This window comes from Ischnura elegans, chromosome 8, assembly GCF_921293095.1.
Source record: "Ischnura elegans chromosome 8, ioIscEleg1.1, whole genome shotgun sequence".
NCBI lineage: Eukaryota > Metazoa > Arthropoda > Insecta > Odonata > Coenagrionidae > Ischnura > Ischnura elegans.
Window position 1 is genome coordinate 5218815 of NC_060253.1, and position 27049 is coordinate 5245863.

The window sequence follows — 27049 nt, forward strand, 5'->3', positions numbered from 1 at the left end:
ATGAGCGAGTTTTATTCTAAAAAAAGCAAGCAGGTTAAAATGTGAGAATTAGGAATGAGTCGATTCCCAATGTCGATTATGAATTCCACACATTCTCGGGCAAAGAATCGCATTACAGAATCGATCGCCTAAAGTCGATTCGGATGCCATCGATTCAAGTAAGATAAATATTTTGAAAATGGACTCTTAAGCTTGGAGCATAAAGGCCGCCACATACCTGATCCATATTGGAATGTATCTACATTATTCAGTTAAGAATTTATGTCTGAAACAGTTTTGAGTGTTTTTCATCACATTAAAGCTGAGGATATATTACCATGATACTAATTCGCTATTTTAATAAATAAGTACACTTATGGGCCACTTAACTGTAGTTGTTATTTTATTCTTGTTGTTGTATTGTGTGTGTTATTCATTTCTAAAATTTACAGCAATGCCACTGACAAATTAATATCCCACATTTTAGTGTAAATCAGAATCGATGGAGTCGGAATTAAGAATCGATTTGAAAGAATCGGAATTTAAAAAAATTGAATCGACTCATCCCTGATAAAACATAACATAAAAGCAAGCAGAATTGTATCTTGTTAATTACAATATAATATCGTGAACGAGTGCGAGAAGAAAAACATATGCACTGCAGTGTTCCCGAGAGGTCTTTCACGTTAAAGTTCACGTAGTTTCAGCGTCCAAGGAAAGAGGTGTGAGGTCACCAAAGCCATCCAGGTCCTTCGGCGGCCAATAATCCAGGGATAAAAAAGCCGAGCATAGACTATAAACTATAGATTAAGCAGTGATTTCATCATTTATAAAAAATGTTAATCCCAGGTACAGAAATCAACATGCTCTGCTCCGAACATGCATAACTCCGAATTTGACTGCCAAAGCTTAACATTGGCAGTCAAATTCGGAGTAATTACTGCGTAAAATATTACTCGAAACTAACTCTGTATGAGATAAACAAAGGATGGAACTTGCCATGGAAGAAATAATTTAGCTTAGCCGGGATTCGAACCAGAATCTGCCGATAGCCGGTCAGGTACGCTACCGATTACACCACTTTAGTTATAATGTAATTAAACACAATACACATTACTAAGCAAATTTCTTCCAAGGCGAATCTCGGAATGGGTTAACCGAGCAAGGTGCTGACATCTCACCGTGGCTCAGAAGACGGATATATTTCCTATCAAACCACTACCAGAGAATAAATCCCCCTTAGTCGCTATTCCGCGACGGACGTTTTTCAAAGCACTACATACATAACGTGACTTCTAAAGGATATTTAACGTTTCAACGTGTGTGTGTTAATTAGTGGAGTAAAGCAAATGCGCAGCAGCTCTCACTTAAGGATGTAATTTGTAAGGAGTATTTATCGCAGTATTCGCATGATCAATATCAATTTTAGCCTATGCTTCACGATATCTGTTATTAAGGTCTAAAACAGTACAAAATGTAAGTTTTACGCTGCAAACCATATTAACATGCATAAATATAATATATTTCACACAATAAGTACTTCTGTTGACAAAGTTTCCAAAAGTTCTACACCTTAGAAACAACATATTCAATTATCAAGGAAATGTTTAAGAAAGGAGATGATCATTCAAATACTACGACAAAAATTCTCTACGAATTCTACCTTCAAATTAATAGATGTGCTCAACAAGAAATACTGAGCACAAGTTGAAAAAGTCTTATACATACTCCATTCTAGTAAAATAAATGTTACGAAAAAATGATTACATACGGAATTTAAGCCACCTTATCCCAACGCATGGTGTCTTTACTTTCTTTTACTTTACGAGTCTCAACGGTGCTGGATTCCGAAAGTGAAAAAAACACGAGATACGCATCAAAAGTCTGGTGAGACTCCCAAACGGGCGCGTATTTGCAAACGAACGGCGAGATGAAAAATTCATGAGAGTGGTGAAAAATCTTCACGCACTAAAAACCACCGGGGCAGCCATGCGATTAGGGTCGGGTCAGATGGAAAAAAATCACACCCTATCAGGGCTGGAGAAGAAGAGAGCGTTGAGATGGGAATGGACCGAGAGGCAGGCTGGTCGCTCTAGCGGAGGTTCCCCGAAGCCCTCATTTGGTTACCATGGCGATCATCCCCCGAAGCGACGGGCTGAAGCAGATGAATCTGGGTGAACTCAATTAATCTCCGAACGACCAATTTTGAGGTAGGGCATGAGAAAAACATACGATACGTGGGAAATATTTCGCGATCAGAAGGATGTGAGCATTTAATATGAAAATATAATACGAATTTTTGAAAGTATATTTTTTTCTCCAGGTGAAACGCATTAACAGGATGATTAAGCAATTTTATAGTGTATGCTTCAGCTGGCTTATAATTCTGAGGAAGGGATGAAGTAAATCTTTCGTTAATAATCGCAAAAAGATGATTTAAGACTGTCCGCCAGCTATCTTTACGCAGAAAATTATTCTCCGTAAAAAAGCAAACATTCCAAAATAAGAGATAATACGACTGATGACGGGTACGCAATCATAAGCAAAAGCGTCATTAGCGCGTACCTACAGCCGTGTATCGAGATTAAAATGTGTATTTCCCTAAGCCAAATTACATATGAATGTGTGCCTCCGTAACCGATTTTCGATTTACTAGGCAACTATCGTTGGGAATCGTCATTCAATGCGTACAAGGCGTTTCGGCTCACAGATCCATCATTTGGTTATTGAGTGCTGGTTGGCCTACATGATACTTGCTTTATCAATGATCAGTGATGGAAGAGATATTTCTGGATTGCTGGTATTGTGTCCTCTTGAAATAACTAAAACGAATGTCTCATAAAATAAGGGGAATGTGTATGGCCTGTTTAAGGCAGACTCTAAAGAGAACACACATTTTCCGTACATTGTTAGGTTAATTTTCAAATTAATTACACGAAAAAGGCTTAATGCCTATAGTGTGCATGCTTGATTATATAAATATTATCTAAGTAAATACTATTTAGTATTACTATCTAGTATATAACTTGAATATAATCAAAAGAAACTATAGAAGAAGATTTTACTGAGAAACTGACACAAAATCAAGGCTTATGTATATTTTATTCCTTTATACACTAATAAATATTGTTTCACATAAACTCACGAAGTTTTCACCGCAAGGATGCCGAGTAGAATAGGAAATAATCCACCTGAAGCTTTTCCTCATTTTAGGGCGCGATCAATGAAACAAATGAGATAAATGCATCCTCAAAATTTAACAAAGAGAGAAAAAAATAGACCGCAAATAAGGAACCAGGCGCATATAACTTTCGAGCTGTCATCATTCATCTTGAGCCAGGCAGAACGCACGTCAACTATGATTCAAGCACCATTTCACTTCCAACTGGGACTTGACGGGCACTGGTTCATGCATTCGGCCAAACTAGCCGCTGAGACGTGGTCGAGTGCGGATGAGGTAACCACGATGGAACAGGAGAGAGCGAGAAAATGGAAACCAAGCTTTGAGTCTACAGAAGGAAGCTGACACCCAACGATGAGCAGCGGAAACATTTAATGTGAACAATCAGAGCTAAGATAGATTGACCTCGGAATGAGGAAAGCTATAAATGCTTCCCTTGCTACTGATTCATATGAAATACAAGCCTAGCAAATTTTAACACTGATTAAAATATAATCATAAGCCCACAGCTCATTTAGAAAAGTTTTCACAGGATTTTAAATACTTTTTTCTATGATTTTCATGCAAAAACACTTTGCCTTCCATCCAATAGCCATGCGTATCAAAGGACGGAAGGCAGGGAGATGATCTGAGTAATAATCACTGAAATTACGAATTACTGAGCTTAAATTCATTCATAAAATAATGTAGTCGATTCCCTCATTTTTTCTTGCCATTCCAGTTCCCCTAAGGAGCGACATACAATCCGGGACTAGCCGCCTATCGGCGATTGCAATTTTACAAGGTGCTACATGTAGCTAAATAACTAGAACGTACGCATCACTTCATCATCAGCGAGAGTGGGAACAAATGCATTGAAGACTTTTTCATTTGGCACTTTAATGGTATGGCCCGTTCCTACATAATTCATATAATTATGGTAATATCCCGAGAAAAGAATGCTGGAATGAGCGCAGCTTGATGACAACCATTTTGAACTAACACCCCTGTTGTTGTAAAATCAAGTCAAATAGGGTAGTTTCCTTCATCAAAGAAAACGAAAGGCAATTCGTTACCCACCATTAGTGTACTCATAATATACAAATTATATGGTTTTATAAATCCCAGTTTAGATGAATGGCCATGGTCAAATTTAACCGCATTTGAAAAAGGCCAAATTGGCGCCCATGCGATGCCGTCACAGGGACCTCGTTTCTATTGGAGTAGATAGGATTTTACATCGTCTGAGATAACCAATGCATGCACGAGGCACAGGCTCAGGGAAACATGTCTTAATAATCACCTATTAAAACTGGCTAAGGTCGGAAAGTTTCCTTCGTTTGATAAGGTATTAATAATCCTTATTTAAGCCAAGCGCTACTTGCTAGCAGGGTACTCTGCTACTTGCTTGCAGCCTGCGCCGTATCAGCGCTCAAAGCCTCGCCCCAAGGTCACCTCACTTGGCGGCAGCGGGAGCCAGAACGACGTCACACGGCGTTTTCCTAGCATTCATACTTAGCCGTCGCGTTTTCGCGCGCTTGAAAATTTTCACTTCTCATTTTATCGCGAAAAATAGATATAGTCATTTAAAAATATAAAAGCGTGAAATACGTACTCCAGGAGTAATAATCTTTCGATTTAGGCAATGAAAAAATAATAAAAAGCCACCCTATTGTCCAATAATATAATGATAAGGTGATAAGATAACCCCGAAATGGTGTCGCGAGGCGTCTTCATTTTCTCTCTCATTAAAAGAGAGTCAACGGAGTGCCAATTCCATGCAATTGAAGTCACGCAAAAGGTATACATGAATCTAAAGACTCAAAAGGGGAAGATGTGACTTTTTACGCAACAATGCCTCCATCTCCTCATCATCATACAATTTTTAAAACTCTTTCCCCCCTGATTAGCGTAAAGTTACCTTTTCCATGAAAGGTATGATCAATAAATAAAAAATATTTAAATATCATATCATAAAGGCCAAATATTGTGAGATATTTAGCGCAAAAAAACACATTTTTTCACATAAGTTTACTGACTGAAAAAGCTGCATTTACTGACGGCGGAAACCGCCTTATTTTCCTGAAGATGATATTGATCCTCATCGACAATGTACGAATCTTGTTTGCAGGGGAGAGCTCCTGGAAAGAGGAGGAGAATAAATATTCCTTGCTTCCGAAGGACTTGAGACCGCGTGTATGTGGGCTAGGAGAGATCAGGCTAGATCAAATGCGGCCAGACGAGATCTTTCATATCAATCCCGTGCAGCACGTGATATGAATGCAATCTTGCTAAAAGGTGCACCGCCCACAAGGCGAGCGCCACGAGGGGGAGAGATGGGACGATATGGATTGGCATCAACAAAGACGCGTCCTCAGACACACGCCCACTTGATCCTGCGCTCGTAGCGTGGAAGTTATTAGCCTTCAAACTACGGCACATCACTCGATTTTCACGTATATTTAATTGGATTGAAGAGTTTTATTTCACCAATTTGCTAATTCTCGTATTTATTTGTACAAAGTAATGGACTGCACTTGTATAAATTTTATACCGTTTATTTGAACGATTTCCGAATAAAATATATAATAAAAAACGTTTACAGAATATTGCCAAGAACGGATGATTTATTTTGAGGTAACAACACGCTGAGGACTGAAGTTCTGATGGACTAAATATCATAAAAATCCAGATTTGTAGAGACCAAAACCTGTCAAAAATATTAATTTGATTATGGAAAGTATTTTTACACGAAACAATATTGTGTTTGCGGTAAAATCATTTGAAATGATAATATATTTCATTAATCTCTTTATGCTTCAGTTGACTAAAAAGAGTGAATTGACTACATTCCAGACGTACGTAATAAAAATCATAGCATTTTTAAAACATTTATCAAACTTCAGCTCGAAAAATGTACGTTCATGGGCATTACAGAATATTATACCTACGGAGATACATCATACCTTTGCATATACATTAAATTTCTATTGCTCATTTTTCCTACTTGATTCACAATAACTGCCACGAGACAATATTCCTTAGGATCGGGTATCAAACCCCAGGCCTTTGCCTTTCTTAGCCGCAACATTAACCACCACACCATCCAATTTTCTCGATTTCTATGGCCATTTTCTAACTCATTTTCCGGTCATTCAGAAAAAATATAAAGTTTCTTTAGACTCTTTACACTGCGTTAAGTTGGCATCAGTTCAACGTACCGGGAATCCTCTTTGTATTTATGACACGTTTTATCATTCATTTTAAACTAAGAAATCTCCAATTTTTCGATTTATGGCATTAGTAGCAATAACAGGTTGTTTAAGAAATTTTTCATTTTATTATTGTTATACCGTATCGAGTCGACGCTAACACGGTATTAACATGTTAACAAAATACAAGTATCATTAATTTCTCCGTGCATATCCTACGGCTGTATTAAAAATAGCTTCCTCTATTTGTTCTGAATCTAAAATAATGTAGAATAACATAACACTTCTAACCCAGCTCCATTAATGGTGTAGAAATAGGTTGAAATTCGTGAGAAATGTAAATAAACGACCTTTTTCCTTGAGTAAGTAAATAACACTCCTTGGGAACCAAGCCGTTGATATGCACCTGTTGATACAAAATTGTATGTACACTCAAATGACGTCACCACTAGATGCGCAACGACCTACCTAGTATTAGTAATATTACCATGGTAATTGACTTCTGTTCGATTGTTTTCCTCGCCCATCCACCCCTCCACCAGCACTACAACTTTAGACTCCGGCGAGCACAGTGCACACCATCCCAGATTCACTCACTTGTCACCTTCGGAGCTTCGTTTCATTCCGCGAATACTCGATATAAATTTATAAATTCCGACTCCTCGACTGACACACAAACCCATTTAATAGCTCACGCACGCACTTAGGGTCGCTTCACCGACATGCAATGAACGCATATGAACTCACGCACGGCCTTTGTCCTTCCGAACTGAAGACACGGAAACGCGACATCAGGCGCTCGAATTGCGATTTTCGCGTGCGTATCAGTCTCCCTCCTCTGGCCTATCTCCACCCTGTAAAACCCTGTCTCCGTCAATGTTTCACACAACGCCAAAGATGACTAGCCATTTTTATCTATTATTCCATGAAGAATATCCAATGGATCTAGTGATAGTAATTACTCAGTCAATCATGCAAATGCGTGGCATTCTTTGTGGAATTTAGGAATTATAATAATCATATGTTGAAAAATAGTTTCCGCATTGGTTTGTTGAAACCTAAATTGCATCAGTCGCAATATCAATTTAGTATCTATTACTATCAGAAATTCACACCCATTGCTTTATCCCAAGCGCTAGGCTTCTATTTCTTGAACAATTGAGAATGAATATCTCTAATAGTGACAAGGAGAACATATTATTAAAGCCGCACTATATTTCCAGGTCCGATAGAAGCGACAAATTAAGAGAGATATTTTTCCAAACGGATAGATATGGAAATTCTTTTTTCCCCCGAACCATTAAGTAATTTAATAAACGCTAGCCCCAACATCGTTAGAGCACTTCATTTTTATGTGTAAACGGCTGGTGTCCAAAAACCCCCTGCCACACGCCTTTTAAGCGGCTTGCGGGGTATTATGTAGATGTAGATATCCCTTCTAATTGCGCACTCAAGGTGCTTCAAGTTGGGTTGGATAGAATTTGATGCCGATCTGAAGAAGGAAGGGATTCACGTTTGAATAATTATCCTCGATTTCGCGGGAATTGCTTTTTGTCGGATGGGATGAATTATTTTCGCCAGTTCCAGAAACCCAAAATTTCCGGAGTTTTTCTCGGCTGCATCGATTTTTTTCGTGAAGTTTACATCCCAATTCCGCAATTCATCCATTTCATCCCGAGATGTTTTCATTCAGGCGGACTGCATAGAGGAGGCCCAATTCCATTCCACAGAAGGCTGATTTCTGTTGCCACTTCGGTCGTATTTTCATCGCTTTTCAAAAATGACCGCGGCGCGGTGATGAGTGCAATGTGATCAACTTTTTTTCCTATATTTTGCAAGTCTAATGTTTGCAATTGCGAGGAATAGTATTGAAGAGTTCTGAATTTGATAGATCACATCATCACATGTATTAATTTCGGCAAATGTCCCTAATTATACCTTCTTTCCCGGTGAAACTCGGATCAACTTGTCCATCAGCGCCGCGAGTGACGACTTTTGTAAACTCACTTCCATGCGCGGTGGTTGACAACACATTTAGAGGCTGACTTGAGGATCCTCTTTTTTAATATTCGTGTTTTCATTCATCATTCACGACTAGAGACATCGAATTTGCAATTCGCGACTAGAGTAACACAAAAATGGATGAAAAGTGCATTTTAAAAAATGACTACAACACTTTTTGTTCCATTTTTCACGCTGACTTTCCCTATAATTCAGAATAAACCAAACACCATTCTAATAAAGCCAGGTTCCACGACGATTTTTTTCCATCTTTCATTCTTCTGCAGAAATAACAGGAAACTGTGCCGATTATTTCTTTCATCATTCACGGGTAATAGCTATTCCAACTGGAGCAAGAACAACTCCGACATTGACGGGAGAGTACTGCAATCTCACGCCAAGTTTTCCCTACGGATAATGCATTGCTAATTTTTCTATAAATGTCCTTTAGGTTCCTCTAACTTGAGAGACCGGGACGTCCTCTTTGAGCAACAACAGGGGTGGCTGTGGAAGGTATGTTTCTTCTGGTAACGTGATATGAGGGGGAAGTTCCATCGGCGTGTGTTTGCCAATCAATATCAATCTCCCGCCGCGTATTCCATTAGCCTCTACGCAGGAGACTATTGCTCGATTGCCACTCTTGCTAGCCAGAGCCTAGGAGACACACAGTCCTAGGGTTCGGAATTTCACGTATCGTAATGCCACAAAGCAAGGGATGTGTTCTGGATAAAAGTTAATGGGTAGGATATTGATAACTGGTATTTATCCAGGTGTCTTACCAAGGCATTTCTAAAAACACAAATGGGAGTAGGGGAGACCAGGGCCTATTTGTACAGATTCAGATTTTTTAATTTTTGTATATAATCAAGCATATTTTAAAGTATTTTTTGTTGATGAAGTGTACACTAGCGTACAGAGAAATTCCTTGTATACATGTTGTTGGCTTTGACAGTTTTCATGAAAGATTTTCAATTTCATAAAGCACTTGGGGTAGGTTACAACGTCTTAAAAATAAAATGTGACACATGAAATACACAAAAAGACTTTTTTCATATGTTTTAGAGGCATTTTACTAGTAAAGGTGTGTGAAAAATATTGAAAAGCTTTGATACATGTAGTCTGTCCAAAGTACCGAAATGGGAGAAAAACACAAACCCACTTAATAAGATTTACTGCTTCGAAAACTGTTGCAATTATAATCTAAAATGTGTAAATTGATGAAATGCATGCTATTGTATCAGAGTACGAGTAGTAAACATCGACTGACGGGAGTGGAAAGCTACAGATAAATTAATGAGTGACATTTTAGAAAGATAATTTACAAAAATTTAGCCTTGGTAGCCCCGGTTATAGTGCCTCACAAATGTTTACTTTAATGGTCCTTTTAACGTCAGTATATAATCCCCTTCTATAAGATGAAAATGTGAGAAATACATGCCAAAGATTTTTAAAACACTGCATCAGGTAGCTACTTATGACAAGGCCCCAGTATATTTACACCAGATGAATAATATCTAATCTATCAAAATTATATATTTTTTAATTGCCTGGTTTTCGAAAATCTAGGTCACAGTTACGTATAATGCTCGAATAAAGATTTAAAATTAAATACATTTTTTACCAAATTAACAAAAATTGCGTGAAATTGTTATGTCACCAAAGGATGCACCTATGTAAGTTGCATGATAATAAATCATTTTTTTATTATCTATATAAAATTATGATTTTTTTACTATCCATAAAAATATTTTTATCATGCGTAATTTAGCGAGCACATGGAACGAAAACGTAAGGATATTCTGTGCACAACTATCGCTCTACGAAGAACATTCTGATCATGAGGAGGATCAACATATCGCGGAAGGTTACTTAGCTGAATTGGCCAGAATGCGAGACGAACCCCTCCGGAGAGCATCGATGTACACGAGAAGCCCTAATGCGTGATTGGCTGCAGTGACGGATCGGGAAAAGAAGGCGTGACACGCAACTTCACTCGCGACCGACGGACGCAATGGACGAGCCGTGCGAAGAGCAGAGACCCCGTGGAGCGACAAGCGGCACGCATTTACCGTGAGACCAAAACCCTGTCGCACTCGTCTCAGATATCGCATTTATACCACCCCTACTGCACTATCCCAGCTGGATATCAGGGTCAGAAGACTATCACAAAGGTCTTAAAAGGTCAGGCCTGTGCGATGATGAAAAGGTCCTCAATAAAGCGCAACTAATCCCAAAAGATAAAGAGATTCTTAGTTATAAAAGCGACCTAATCAATCCGCATTGTTTTTAAATGAATGAAAACGAAAACTATGTAATTCCACATTATCTTTATTAGCGACCCGTTGCAGCTTATAAGATTTTATCCGGACTGTCATAATGGTCGTGTGTCATTTTTCACCTCTAATTTTAGTAACTTCCCCTTGAGCAATATTCTTGAAAATTGGCATACTTATGGGGAAAGGTCTTATGTTTTGTTAATTGTAAATAAATTTTTAAAATTTTGACCTTTTGACCTCACAATGTGGGGCCAAACCAAAATTTTGAACTTTCCTTATAGGGTTTGAATGTAAAAAAATCGAGATAGAAAAAAGTCTGAATTTCATTGGCCAAGATGTCAATTCTTAGATTTTAGTACACGAGAAAACCGAAAATAATACTTTTATTTACGAAAATTCTACCATTGACCCAGTAAGGTCACAGTCAAGGTCATAAGGGTGGCATAAAGAATAGGAAACTAACAAAGGTGTCGATCTATGGGATTTAAAGGGTGCCCAAGTCACTGGTATTGTCTAAATACTCGTCTTATCCACTATTTGACCTCCAAGGATGAGGTCAAGGGTTATAGAGGTAAACGTCTGGACATCGTGACAACCAACGTGTCGAACCATAGGTTTTAAAGGGTGCCCAAGTCATGTAGCCCAAGTTTTGCAGTTCATTTATCAGCATTGTTGATTTTTTGACCTTCGGAGATCACAATGGGGGTTAAGGGTCATAGAGGTAAACGTCGGCCCATCGTCTGTACAGATAATGCCAGAGATAACATTTTTTTCCTTTTACCCGAAATTAAAATAAACAAATACACAATTATTCTCTCTGTAAAATAAACTAGAATTTAAGTACCTTTCCAATCTAAGTCATGCAAAAGGTGCACGTATACCATTGTGGATATTTTTTAAAATATACGTTGTAAAGCTATATTATTTGCCTAAAAATTGGTACTTTTATGTTTTCTACATTAATATTCATGGAAAGCTATTTTTCATGATAGAGCTCAAAAAATTACCACTCTGGCAATCTTGGGAAAACAGTGAATTTTAAAATGCATATAATTTGAATCACAATCAGGAAAAAATCATGAATAATTCTTATTTTTCGACGTTATTTCTTCATATTTTATTAATTATCAATGCTGCAGTTGAATAAGAATCACAATATAAATTTCACAACTGCTTGATGATCACAAAATTTCGTCAACATTGGCAATTTACTTATTGCCCTGGATAGTGGTGCAAGGCCAAAAAACAGCTCAACATGTAGTACTTACGCGTGTTCCCGTCGATGTAATTTTGAATTCCCCAAATTTTGTTTAACATACGTGATAAAAGAAAAAAATGGCCTTTTTAATTCGAGTAGAAAGACGGGAAAAACAATAACTGAAGCAGTTCATTCATTCAAAGGAGAGAGAATCGGTTCCTCACCGAGTAAATCTTCCTCTTCGGAAATTAGTGCCTGAGCACGCGCTATGCTCAGAAATGAAAAACGTGGACTCCTCCTGCGGACTAAAATAAACATAACAAGGACAAGCCGACACCATTCCCAGGGAAAACAAAATTCATCACTCTCGGGAGTAAAACAGAAAAACAAAACAACGGTGTCACAATGCGAATAGTGATTACAGTACCCCTTCAAACAAAAGAAACTGGAGTACCTACAGTCCATAGAGGGCCCTATTGTGGACGAAAATATTCGATGTGACAACTCTATCCAACCTTGGTGTTGCACCCAACTTAAGCTAAGCTGTCCTTAAATTTTTTTTATTTTTTCCTTTCCACGGCAAGTTTGTTTGTTTTTGTAATTCAAAGGCCCAAATATTTGTGGCTGGTGCATCACCTTCTTCAGCCGTATTTCCCTGGGTCCATTGTCGGTATGAAATATCTCTGAGCGATAAAGCGCCTGAAGTCTGATATGAGTAGACAAGTGGCTTCCAGATATTCATCAATTTCTTTAAAACTTTGTTTATTACGCAATTGAAATAAAAAATGAAATTGGAGAGTCACCATAAAAATTACGATCTTTTAAATTTTTCCAGGAATGACGCTTACTTTTGCTAATCACACATACTTTTACCCGAGGATCACATTTTAAAATAGCTGAAGCTATAGAGTTATCATTTCAAGGCTTGCAAAAATTGCTTGCGAAAAATTAAGCCTGATTTAGCAAAACAAACTTACTTTTACCTGAAGATTACATTTGATGATAGCAGAAGCTAAAGATCTGTCATTTCAAAGCTAAAGTTTTTAAAAATAAAGTTTAGCTTAGCCGATCAAACTAACTTTTACCTAAAGATTATATTTGTTAATAGCTAAAACTAGGGACTTGTCACTTCAAAGCTTTTTTTTGCTAAATTAAGCCTACTTTAGATAATCGAATCTACTTTTTGGTGGCGATTTCTTTGATTATACCTGAAGGTCTATAATTATCATTCCAAAGCTTCATTTTTTTATATTAAGCCTACTTTCGCAAATCAAACCTACTTTTACCTAAATATTATATTTGATAATAGCGGAAGCTGTACAGTTATCATTTTAAAGCTAATTTTTTTGCAAAAATTTAGAGTAATTTAGCTAATCAAATCTACTTTTGCCTGAAGATTACACTAGATAATAGCTTCATTTCCTCCAAATCACACCTGATGCGATGGTGTCGATGGAAGCCGAAAGCAGCCACGTGAAAAATAAAAGTGGTTCGGCATGGGTTGGATGCCGAGAACCGCGCATTGGTTGAAGGAGAGAGGCGTTGATGGAGGACTCGACCTGTCTCGTGTCTCTCGCCATTGCCACGCGACCAACAAACAAACACAGCCCACTCGGGCGATGGCTCGGCGCTCAAAGGAATGAAATATGACTCTCGGCCGCCGCTGTTCTTAGCTTCTTCTTCCCCGTGCACCAAGCCGTGCAGCGACGTGACGCGGCGGCGGCACGTCGAGCCTAGCAGCGGGGAGACCGCAGCGCACCGCGCGGCGCATCAATCAAAACTAATAGTTCCCTGTTCACCCGCGAAACGTCGCATCCGCTGCGACCTCGTGGTTCTCCAAGACTTCACACACCATTCCGTATCACAGAGACGATTTCACATCAAGTTAACGCTTCCCCGCTATCTCTGTAATATATTTGTAAATAAAAATTATACGTAACTTTCCACAAAAACATTATTTTTATTTATTATATCTATTTAATTCCACAAAACCAAAAACAGTGGTAATAGGCTTACATCGGGGAATTCATAACATATCGCAACAGGGTGGTTTCCTATTTTTTTTAATTGCCTAAATCGAAAGATTATTACTCCTAGAATACGTATTTCACGCTTTCAGAATTTATTTAGATTTAGACCCAAGTGTGCTCAAGTGTCGGCGGAACTGCAGACAAGGAGGCTTACTGACTGAAGACTGACTGATAAGTGAAATTTCCCCCATTATTATACTGATAAGTGAAATTCCCCCCATTATTATTCACTATTTTCATGATATTGTTAAAGTTATGAATACATATATTTTTTTAATATTTAAAAGTGCGTTGTATTTCACTGGTCCTTCGGGTTATAGTTGTATGAACATCGTTCCTTTTTCATCCCGCGATACCGTCATTGAAGTAAGGGTTCTGTAATCTCACGCTGCGCGTGCCTTAACATTGATTCTTTTCTATTTTTTCCTGCGATACCGCTTATATTGCCCCTTACCTTGCGCCCCTTAAAGGCGCAATAGCGCCTTTCGAAAATTAAACGCTTCATAGAGAAATGGATGGGTACAACCTTGGTGTGATTATAATTCCTCCAAAGAAAGCGCCGCAGAATAATAGATGGGAGTAGTGGGCAGATGTTGTTGGGGTCCATATGGGCGTAATGGCACTCTGGAGGCAGCCAATATCCCACCCACCGCGAGACGACGGAGTGCCAATCATTATCAACCCTCCAATCTGCACCCACGGAGAGAGAGGAGCTCACTCTATCTCCACGCGTCGCCGCCACCCTCGCAAAATAATACACTTCCATCATCATCCCCCCTCTCAAGGCCCCCCCCTGGCGGACTACAGGCGAGAAAACAGTTAAGAGAGCTCCATCATCGACTGGAGATTGTGGCGCCAGGATTTCCATCTATAGCCACGGCATCAACCCCCGAATATTACAATACAGGACTCTGCTGTCGACCCATAGACGTGTTTTCACACACCGCGCATTGAAATGGATTCACAGATACCGCCACTTTCGTCACTGACGGGCAGTAAGGTCCGAGTTTCATGGAGAAATAAGATAGGACCACGACTTATAACCGAAATTTGTATTCGTGTTGGCGTGATCTAACAATTTCATAAGTTTTCAATGTCATTCCTCACGATTGGGTTTTTATGGGAGTTCATTTTCACCCCGAACGATAAAGGGCTTTAATAAATGCCAGTCGCAATCTTGTTTGAGCATTTTCTTTTTATATGTAAAGGGCTATATCCTGACACCCCCTACCACAAGCCTGTTAGGCGGCTTGCGGGGTAGTATGTAGATGTAGATATTACATTAAAAATATATAGAATACATGGATCTCTCGCTTGAAATGTGCATACAATGGCAACATAAATAAAAATTCCACGGGACGAACCGGGATCTCTTCTTGAGTTCCCTGGAAGATACCCCTCTTAATAAAGCCTTTAAAATCCGCTTAATTTGGCTTAACTTGGCGAGAGAACAGAATTGTGAGCTAAAAAATATCGTGTTCAAAAAAGTCAGTTTTATGAACTACCTCTGTTTCCGATATCACTACGCGGCTGGTACTTGAATTTTGTGGCTTTAGAAGTAATTTTTTGGTATAAAATCACTCCTGGGACAGCGAGAACCCAGAACGAACATTTTCGTTTTATTTGCGTTTCATTAAAAAAATTGGAAATACTGACAAAAAGGGTGCCCTGAAGATATTATTTGATTGAGTTGAATTTTAATGCGGGTACAAGAGACTGCAAACCACAAAACATAAGCACTCTTCGCAGATTTATTTCGAAAAAGGTGAATATTCAATACGACATGAAGTGCGTAAAGGTGTATATAAAGTGAGTAAATTACATAGACGGAACCTTACGGGACACCATTTTCAACAAACAACAATATTTATATTTTATAATATGAGGCCTGAACTCGATTAGAATTATTAACATCCGTTTCATACCCTAGGTCCCGGGGTCGTATTATTACAGATGTGGTGTCTGCATCTAACATCGAGTTCTGCGGACCAGATACAGAGTATTCGGAATCATATAATAATGTTCTAAACGACGCACGTTTTCTAGATTAAAATTACCGAACGGTTCGAATTATTCCCCAAACTTTGTTGTGGAATGGCACGAGTAAGTACGTGCATTCAATAAGGACAACCCCTAAGGATATGGTGCTGAGAGTGAGGTGGTTCGGACGGGTGATGAAGGGACGGTGGGCGCAAGATGAAGCGCAATTTCAGAATCTGTCTGAATCTTTAGTTCTCATCCTACCTAGGAGTCTCAGATTTCAAGGCTCAAGTTGAGTCTAAGCTGGAGTTCGGATTTCCGAAATTAGCATCAACTGAGCTCAATATTTTCTTGCCTGAGTGCCCACGTTAAAGTACGATTGTGCAATTTACAAAACATTAGCTTAAATTCTTGCCGCTCACAGTCTCCACTCAGAACACCTTGCATTGCCGAATTACAATATCACATGAGTAAGTTCTTGTACGAGTGACATTTCATTTTTCAAAGGTGAGGAGACGGCGGGGGACATCCGTGAAATTGGCCATTCAAAATGAGTAGGACCTCAATGTCATTGGAAACTGTGAAGTTTGGTCTGAGCGAGCGTCGGGACTCGAATGAGGTCTCGCAACACCTACTAGTGATGGAAAAGTCGATATCGATTAAAATTGAATGAATCAATCCTTCTGCTCAAATTTTAATATTTGTTGAAAAGTCGAGCGCTTAATTTCAATATAAAATCCATTGCTCGAAATATCTTTTTAAACGAGATTTTTTTTATCACTAGTTAGAACCTGAGCTTGAGTATTGGTCTGGAATACGGCCGGAATAAGATGTGAGAGAGTTAGTGATGCCATAAACTCACCATTTAACTCATCAGCGGTGAAGTCCTCAGAAAACTCGAAGAATCGATTTTTAACCGATATTTTTACATTGCAATTCAGGATCAAAGCTTGAGTAATGTTCTGGAATACGGCACTAATAGAAGGTAAGATGTGAGAGAGTTGTTGACGTCATAGACTCACCCTTTAGCTCCTCAGTGGTGATGTCCTCAGAGAACTCGACGGCCACCACCTCCTCCTCGTCCGGCTCCTTGCCCCCCTCTTCCCCCTCCCCTCCTGCCCCTCCCCCCTCCCCCTGTTCGGCTCCCCACACCCCTCCTTCCCCTCCCACCGACAAGTAGAGCACCACCCGCCTCTTCTTCCCCTCCCCTTCCATCCCCCCCTCCTCATCTCCCGCTCTCCGCCCCTCCTCCGCCCCCTCCTCCTCCTCCACCTTCCCTCCCTCCACCTTCCCCCTCTCCCCCCACCCACCGCTACTCGCACCGCCGCAGACGACCGACTCCTGAACTAGGGCCTCGACTCGACGATCGGCCGCCGCACCCCCAGCAAGGTCGTTTCCTCCACCTGCGATGGGAATCAAAGAGAAACGGGACGATTAGGAGAGGGATTTCAATGCAGATGCAATGGAGATGAACCAGAACATATAACAAACAACATATGAATCAAGCGATCACCTGTCAACTATATGGCACAGAACCTAGGAAAAGCTAAATTCCTTAGAAACGTCCAGGACTCGCCATGATATTAAATATATTATGTACAAAAATATAAGCAACAAATGAGGGGGTGAGAAGCGAAGTGATACAGGTGATGTTTTTCAAAACAGAGTCAAGCACAGAAATTAGGCATAGATACCAAACGATATCAACTAGTTATTTAACAGTGTGATTGATTTTACACCCGATGTCAGCACAGAACAGAGACTCACTCATTCCTCATGGCAACGAAATTTTTTAATATTTCTTTTATCAATTTGCATACCTAACTCGGTTTAGAAAGAAAATCACGTGTACCCCTTTCTTCTCACCACCTCAAATGGTAATTTTCAAACTCAAATCTATAGCTCCTCAACCGTCCGTGGTTTCGTCACAATCTGTCTTTTTCAAGGTGTTGAAAATGCCATAGCTTGTAGAACCCATGATAACCACGAATCCTTGAAAATGATGATGAGATGGAAACGAAAGAGAAAGAGATGGGATATTTTGTAAAACGTGAGACATTTTAGGCATACGGACCCAGTATCCTTTATGACGATTAAGCATAATATTCCCGTTCATTTCTCAAGGCACATTGCCGCTTCTTAAGTGAAATATTTAAAGTACCTACATTGTAGCAGTACATATTTTTAAGAGGAGGAAATATCAGTCTAGTGAAAAAACCTACCACCAGTATTCGTTTCACCAAGAACATTTTTTTAAACCCAACTGCTGGATACCGGCTATGACCTATATCACTAGCACTGAATAATTGTTAATGTAAATGTTTATGAGTTTTTCTCCCTAGAAAAGAGATTCAAATCTGACCACAGTCGGATTAAAGATAAAGAGCGTGGCTTGCGTACGACGGAAAAGTGCTGAAGGGTAATGGTGAATGCTCCTCTCCTATTTTATAGCCTCACGGAGGGGAACCGCTATTGCAGCGAAATTCCGGTTATTGTAATCTGCGTAGGAGAGCGAAGTATTTTTTCCACCTGAGATTTCGAGTGCGCGTAAAATGAATGCATTTCATAAAATCCTCCCGTTTAATTCTGGAGAAATTTTAATCCCGGAATGTAGGTCATGATGTCATCCGTGGTGATTTAAACCCCGGGGAAGCAACAATGCATGCTCATTTGATCGTACCCTTTAGATGCGAAAAAGAGAGAAATATTAAACACAACTTTTCAAAACGAGTTCCCGTTTCTAAATTCTCCTCCCGAGGTTTGATTACAGTGGCTTTTTGACAAAAATCATGGAACAGGACTCTACCAAAGGATATAAAAATGAAATAATTCATGACCTCTCCAAAAATATCTACTGCCGCATTTGTGAGGCACATTCTTAATTTTTAAAGAAGCTGAAATGACGGCAAGAATCATGATTAAAATAGCTACTCTCAACTCCAAACAAATAGCGTTGTTTATCGCCAATTTTCCAACACGCAAGAGAATAATGCAAAAGAGAGTATTTTCCCGGTGGAAAGGTATTCATAAAGCACAATGACCAGAAGAGAACTGCATACTGGAGCTATTTGATAGCGGAGTTTTCTGAAGATTATTTGAAGTATCCCATATGCATTGAATGCGTTTTTCTGGTAAAGAAAGCTGAAATAACATCCATAATAACATTTGTGTTTAGTGCCGGGATATTGCGAGACAATCATTTTAAAAATGACTTCAAATCTCACCGCAGGTTAGAATCGATCCCTTTGCAATGGTAATAATTGAAATATTGTACTATGGTAGAAGAAAGTGCACAAACCTTTAAGATGGGAGACAAGAGGCATTGTTTGCTAGAGTTATTGTTCCCTTTAAGATGAACAAGTGGAGATAGAAAACATTTTTTTAAACGAGTTCTCGTGTCTAACTTTACTTTCCAAGCTTTAATTACGCCGGCTTCTTTTTTTTACAAATATTGTGACACAGATTTCCGTCAAAAGACGAGCGTCTAATAATAAAACCGTCAGAAAACATTATATATTTGAAAAAGTATAAGAAAATATCATATTTTATGTATATGATAATGGTGTAACTTACGAAATCGGTCATAAAATATAAATTATTTAGGGGGTAACAAAGTGTTATTTATTGATAATATGGATGACACCATAACATATTACAATATATTACAACTTCAGGTAACTCTGAAATTCAAGAAGATATAGCCCAGTCTTCCTGGTAACTGCCAGTTATGAGCATTATAAAATATTAAAGATAACGTCACAGTATGTGGGCTTCTTTTCTTCTTCTTTTCTTCCACCACGTACAAGCTTCAAGTTTCGATTCAATAAAACCTTCTCTGAAAATATTTACCGTCAAATTAAGTACGCCTGATAAAATTTTTGACATTCCTAAAATGCACGAGCCGTGATTGGTGTATCTCTTGAGTCACTTAAATAGAATTCATCCTTGATAATTTTCAAGCACGCACGAGACTAATTCAAAAGAATCCACTTATATATTCATCTGGGATGCATTCATAGAAAAAATAATTAGCAAGGAAGAGGTTAATAGTGGAGTGCCATCGTAAATTGTGCCTCAGGAATTTATTTCAGGTTTAACACAAGAAAGTGAATTAATTATACGACATATTTCAATTTCCTGATAAAGAAAGGCATAGAGAATGTTTATGGTGTCATCTTAGATGAACAGCAAAGAAATTATGAGTGCAACTCATAGTTTATAACGAATGCTTCAAACTATTTTAAACCTATCCGCAACTTTAAATTTAACTCTTTGGATGGGTCTATGAGGAACAGTGTACCTTTCTAGCTATAACCAAGTGAGCCTTTAACATTGGTTATTTATGTACTATTTTGGTCAAGTGGAGAGTACGTAAATGAATTCAGGTTCATCGTTATGCAAGGCACGAAATAGCTAATCATATAGCTGATATATTTAATCATCATAAAAACTATGATGTGTACGTGAGTTAGCAAAAATGTATGAATAACCATTATTTTTACAAAACTGGGAAGATATTTTTTTATTTGCATTTTCATTCACTCGAATAATATTCTGGTTTCGGAGCAATATGGGCTATAATATATCACAACACATAATACGCATGTGTATGTGGAACCGAAGAAAACCCTAATGTTTTACCAAGCTCTTCAGCTCTCGTCCAAATAATCTATCCAAGAAGAGAATTACAATTTCCATTGTTTACTAATTATAACGCAGGTTTACTGTTGAAACCTAAGTGGGAGCTGTTTCGTGAAAATGTGTCGACCATTGATGATTTTTTCTCCCGTCATGATAGATTTCGGACTTATTATTTGTGCCTTTTTACGAGAGATATTTTGCCGGATGGACTGGAATAGACAATTCGTTTTTCCCCAGAGCCACAGAGGACTTTAATTAATGGTAGGCAGACTTCTTTAAAGCATTTCCTTTTCCATTTTGACTTTTATTTGCGGCTGGTTTCAGAACACGCATACTGAGGTGACTGCGAGCTAAGATGTAAACGTATAAAGCTGGAACTCAAGAGTCTGAATGTCACAGCGCCCATTCGCAAGCGATGACAAGAGCTTCTTCTCAAGCATCTACCAATCTGGGTGATAATGCGAGCGAAGCAGGTGAAGTATTTCATTAAACAGAGGCACGGACTTCGGCGGGACGACGCTGTTGCCCGTCCTCGGGAGACACCGAAGTGCATGGCACCTCTAAACCAATACCGCAGTGGCGTCATTCCGGCCCAACGTCCTCGCGAAACAATTGACTGTGCGCGCAGCGTGGCGGGCGGCGGCCTCACAACGGATGGAATTTAATCGGGAAGGACTAGGCTATTCGTGATGTTGGCTGTAGCTCAGAGCAAAGACAGAGGGCATTGCGGGGCTCCATCACAGTATTCTCGATGAGTGGAAGCCTTATTTTAAGTAAGAGATGGGTTAAATTATAGCCCAGTGTCGACCATTGTACGTACTTATCGTGAGGTTACAATGCTTGCGAATCCATGGCAGCGTTCTTAGATCAATGTATCGGAAAATCAAAAAGGGGAAAATAAAGGAAAAATTAGCATATGAGTTTTTGGACTAGAATAAGCGTCAAATTTTATGAGTGATCTACGTATTGACGTTGATATCAGTTGAGCACTCAAGAGCATTCGAAATGGATTGCTACCGAAGAACGATGAAGATTAAATCCGAGTCATTGATGAGGAAGTGGTAAGAAGTCTTCTAAAAACCTTAAGGAGAAAACGAGACAATTTTTTTGGCTACATTATGAGGCATGATGGTTTGATGAAAGCAGTAGGCGAAGAATAGGTGGAAGGGAATAAGGGCAAAGGAAGCTTCACAATGAGCGACTAAGAACTGATTAAGCGAGATTGTAGAAGTACAAATGGAAGGGATGACCCCGAATGCAATTTAAGCTGAAGAATATCAAATTTTCCTTCCATAACCAAGTTCTTATGGATTTAAAATCCAAATCAATGCTGCATTGAATTCACTACTAATTGCATCAATAACCACATCTACGGTTATAATGACTAATGCACTATAATATTTTTCAAACTACTCACACGCTACGTCATATTTTGTCTATTCTCTTGGAGCCATTCTTCATTTCAGCCTGTCAACATTAGCACATCGATCTACATTTATGATAGGTACGTGCTGGGCCAATTTCCCAATGGACGTCCTAATCTCTCTCCGCTTTCGTGCTCCTCTTTGCTCTGAAATGTCCTCCGACACGCTTTCATCTGACAACATCTTTTCTCCAAGGACCTCCCTAAACCCTTGAGGGTAATATGCGCTGATCACATTCAAGTTCTAAAGGTTTCCATGTTAATAACGTAGCCCATTGAAGCCATACACCTTCTTTAATCCACCGTAAAAGTCGATTGCGTTGTCGTCTTAGACCCTTGAGAAAAGCAACTGAGGCCATGTCCCTCAGACAAACGTAAAAAGTGATACACCACATGTCAAGTTTATGACATTTTGATATCAATTGTAAAAAATGGTAGAAAAGATCCGCAAATTTTTTAATTCCTTCCCTTTCAATGTGAGGGTAAAGTTGCAATTTGGGAATAGGAAATTGATATTTGTTCTTAAAAAGTATTTAAAATGAATCGCAAAATATGAGCGTTGACAGTGAGAAGCCATGTAAACTCGACGCGAAAATCAATAACGTCTTTGTAAAATTAACTACACCAACGGATGAAGTTCGCCATGAAAAAATATTTGACGTAGCCGGGATTCGAACCCGGATCTCCCGATTGCTGGTCAGGTGTGTTGGCCAGTTCCACCATCAAGCCATTTTCTCAGAGCGAACTTCGGGATGGGTTTCACCGAAGAAGATGTTGACGTCACAAGTCCACACTGTGGCACATGGTGCGAGGGTCGTACTTACTAAGCCACTGTCGGGGTGAAAAACCCTTATTTTGTCGGTAGTCTGCAACGACGAATTTCAAAGCACTGCAGGAACAAGTGACTTTGTACGCAGTCACGCGCACGGGTGCAAAGTTAACTACACCAACGGATGAAGTTCGTCATGAAAAAACAATTCATTTAGATCTCTCCCGATTGCCGGAAAATTACTACTTTAACTCTCATAATTATCATTTTTTATGTTTAAATATCGATTATCGATTCAAGTCTAAGAGACAAATTATCAATTAATAAATCACTCCGAAACTTAACGGGCATCCAAAATTGCGCCAATTTGCCTGTGCGCTGTGTTGCGCATGCCTTCACGGATTTATAGCCATGGATTCATAGATAATGAAATCCTCATGTTGACTTTCAGCACGTGTAAGGCTGGGACTTCGAGGCTGCGTGATAGGCCTAGATTGTTTTTAAGCAATTCAGCATAGTTATTTTTCAGAGAGACACAGAGAACATCATCTTAGAACCTCACTGTATTTCTAGGTCCGACAGAACCGACAAATTAAGAAAAGTACTTTTCCTAACGGATAGTTATGTGAATTCGTTTTTTCCCCGAACAATAGAGAACTGGGTGGGACCGACCACGCACGTGTCATTTTACTTTTCTTCCAACAGCTGGTGTCTTAACACTCCCCGTCACATGCCCATTGGTTCGGAATACAGGGTATGATGTACGTGTAAAATATTTTCATAATCTCTGAGCATAAATTAGATAATCATTAATTTTGTGCGTGGAAACAATATGAAAGATAACAGTATACATCCTTAGCCTCATAAATTCACATTCTTGCTATATTGAGGTGATTTCTTTCCATGTAAGTCACGAACGATTGGCCAGAATCCACCTCACAATATAGCTTAGTCGCAATTGCATAAAAATAACGCAGAGATGTTGGTTCGCCTTTCAAAAATTAGGAGTCATTAAACATAGGCATTATTAAACATAGGTACTCCCATTCAGGTGTAATCAAAATAAAGTTTTGCTTCAACAGGCGATAAACATGGAGTTAAAAAGTGAAGGCAGGGTACAATGAATTTCAATAATTCAATCCTCATATTTCTGAGTCAACAATTTGTCCAGCTGCAGGAGGCGGCCTGATTGCAATTTTACGAATAAACGTAAGTTTACAGATATGTTAGAATACATTTTCCAAAAGCACAATAAGTAGTTAGGTGATGCGAAAGTTTCCTTTTTACAATGGTTCAAAAGAAAAAACGACCTTTTAATCAAACGAAACATCCATTCGAGCAGTAATCAACATTTTTACCACGCTTAGCAAGGTACTGCAGCGAGAACTCGAGTAAGGTCACGTATTTTCGAATTAAATTTACGGACAGATGTACGATCCTCACCAACAAAATAGGAATCCGGAATTTACCCAATGACGGGTTGAAGAATAAATACAAAGACAAAGCAATGCTTCTGGAACAACGAATAAACATCGACAGCTGAGAGAAATCAACTACGTAATTCGGAGGGAGGTCTATCCCGGCATGATTGTTTGAATTGTTGTGAACACTAAAAGGATGACAATGCCTCGCGTGTAAATAAATTAAAAGATAAAAAATAGAGTGAGAAAGACCTAGGGATAGAATTTTGGATGGGCACGGAGTCACCCGTAAAAAAAAAACAAAACTAATCAACGAAGAGCACAGTGGATAAAGTGGACGATGACCCTACTCGGCTCCCATGAGACGTAAGGGACACACATATCCTCCAGGGGCGGTAATGAAGATGAAAAATGACGCAGAACACGCAAATGTACGCAACTAGGGATGACCAAATGAGTATCGGAGTCATTCATCAATCGATAATTTGCCTCTGAAAATTCGATCATTACTATCGATATTCAAACATGATCGCGTCGTGATTTTTTCGTCGAATTTGACAAGGGGAATGTCACAAAAGTGGGTCTCAGATTTCAATCAAACTTTAAGTCCATCGGGAGATATCCACGAATCAATCCCCATACGGGGTAATATAACCGATAGTTTAAACAAAAAACGCAGTTAAATGGGAAAACGTGTGACGCTTTCGCTCTGCAGAAAAAGATTTTTAAGCAGAAAAATAAAATTTTCATTGAAAATCATGGAAATAATAATGAAAAGTAGGCTTTTTTTTTAAATGAAAGGGAGAAACAAATTGTGAAAAAATGTAGCGACCTATAATCGATCCTAGGACCTCCGAGTAGGAGTCAAACACCGTAACCACCGCTCTTCGTTGAATAATTCCTCCTTTCTAAGAGAATATAATTAACCTGCACATGTTTGACTGCGTTTTTCGTTTAAACTATTGGTTATATAACTCCATATGGTGGGTGATTCCTGGACAACTCGCGATGGATTACTACACAAAAATTTGATTGAAATCTGAGACTCACTTTTAAGACACTCCCCTTGTGAGAAAAATGGACTCAACTGATGGACCTAGAAATACCTACAAAAGAGATTCTAAGATGATGTTCTCCGTGTTTCGCTACAAATAGCTATTTTCAATTGCTTAAAAGCAATCTAAGCCTATCACGTATACTCCGAGTCCCTAGCGGCTCCCAGCCTTGTTCTTTTTAAAGCTGAAAGTAAGTATGAGTTATCTATGCGTTTAATTATCTGTGCATTCATGATTATGAATTTATGGACGCATTTCTGACGCAGGGCACACGCAAATTGACACAAATAGGGAGATGACTGATAAGTATTGAGGTGATTCATCAATCGATAAGTTGTCTCTGAAAGCTCGATCATTGCAATCGATATCTTAACATGATCACGTCATTGATTCTTGCGCTTTATCTAAGAAAAATAGACTACACTGAGGTTTTTACCCTCTACCTACGTGTACTTTCATGTAGCTTCAGCGGAAGAAGTAGAGATATCGCGTATCATAGCTGCAAAAATTAGCTTTATTCACATCGAATGTAAACAGCATGCATGGCTCATTTACAAATAAATGGCAACATAAATGAAAATTGAAAACCGATACTTAAAGATTCTTCCATTTTTATTTCTAAGACGTAGCACAATAAGTAAAAATCATTCATAATTCATAAAAAGCATTCTCATGTAAATGTAATAAAGTAATCGTTTTCAAATACATTTTCTTGCGCTATGCCTTCCCTTGTTAGTTCGCCACCATAAATTCCACTGCAACAAGATTAATACCTCCTGGAGCATCGTTTCTCGGTAATTAAATATTACAAGACCTTCTCAGGTGGCCTTCCAGTTGATTTCATTTACAGAGTAAGAAAACAAAGCATTTATCTATTTTCATAGAATTAGAGCACATCTTAAAGATTGAACTTACATACCTGCGGGAAACGGGAAATGGTACCACCAATAGAAAATACTACTTGCTAGATAATTTTTCATTTAAATAGACATAGTCAAAATGGGTTTGAAATTGCCCAAATTGTACGTGGGAACATGAAATATTTGATGGAGCAACCAAAGCAAAGGCACCCTCGTAAATTAGTGAGAAGTCGCCTATTTAGCACCAAGCCACCAGCTACTTCCAAGTCAAAAAATAACTCATAGAAGGCTGAAGATGCAATTGCTTTTGGAAATTTGACACCCGATGTAAAATTGTAAAAATATTCGATGAAATTTTTGCGAATGACTTAAAAACTTTTTGATATGTTAAAGTGGATTTTCTTACCGTGTGAGCTATCCAAGAATTGATTAAACAAGAAAAAGCGTTGCTATGACTATAAACAATTGCTTTATCACCGATAACTCAGAACAAAGCGGAAAATAATGCGAGAGAGCATCGAAAAATTGCGATAAATAAACTGATTTACCTTCACTGAAGACGAAAAAGATTACGGCATGAAAACGCAAGATATAAAATTGTCAGAATACTCGATTAAATACTTAAGAACGACTTTTAATTTCTAGTGATAGACAAGCGTAATAACACCCCGTCAGATCATTCAGATATGTCACAGTAATAACTCGGCTTATCCAAACTGCAGAACCCATGCTTCAAAAGGAACATCCGAAATTGCAATCAGATGATATGTGTATCTCATCGTTCAAGATATTTGAATGCACCATGGACCCTATCGCCCAGCTGATCCGACTTGGATTAATTAGTTCGTGAATGCCCTCGCACGATAAAATGACCCAGATGCGTCAAAGTCACTGACCAATTACGAGCACATTTCAAAACTCATTAAGTCTAAACAGGCAGGAATATGAAATTACAAAAATAATACGATACATTTCCCTTAAAATGCGGTCATGACATATGCCATGGGGCGAGGGGAATTGTGTAGAGATAATTTCCGGTCACCG

At 38.8% G+C, this 27049-nt stretch overlaps 1 protein-coding gene across 1 annotated transcript in view; it reads right to left on the reverse strand.

The window, feature by feature from the left end:
- The window catches only part of LOC124163721 (high affinity cGMP-specific 3',5'-cyclic phosphodiesterase 9A), an 870491-nt gene that overhangs the window by 240963 nt on the left and 602479 nt on the right, over positions 1-27049 (reverse strand). Inside the window, exons 4-5 of the mRNA XM_046540795.1 lie at positions 17147-17239; positions 16859-16993 (exon numbers count right to left, since the gene is read on the reverse strand). Of these exons, the coding sequence (XP_046396751.1) occupies positions 16859-16993; positions 17147-17239 (228 nt within the window). The remainder of the gene's footprint in view (positions 1-16858; positions 16994-17146; positions 17240-27049) is intronic.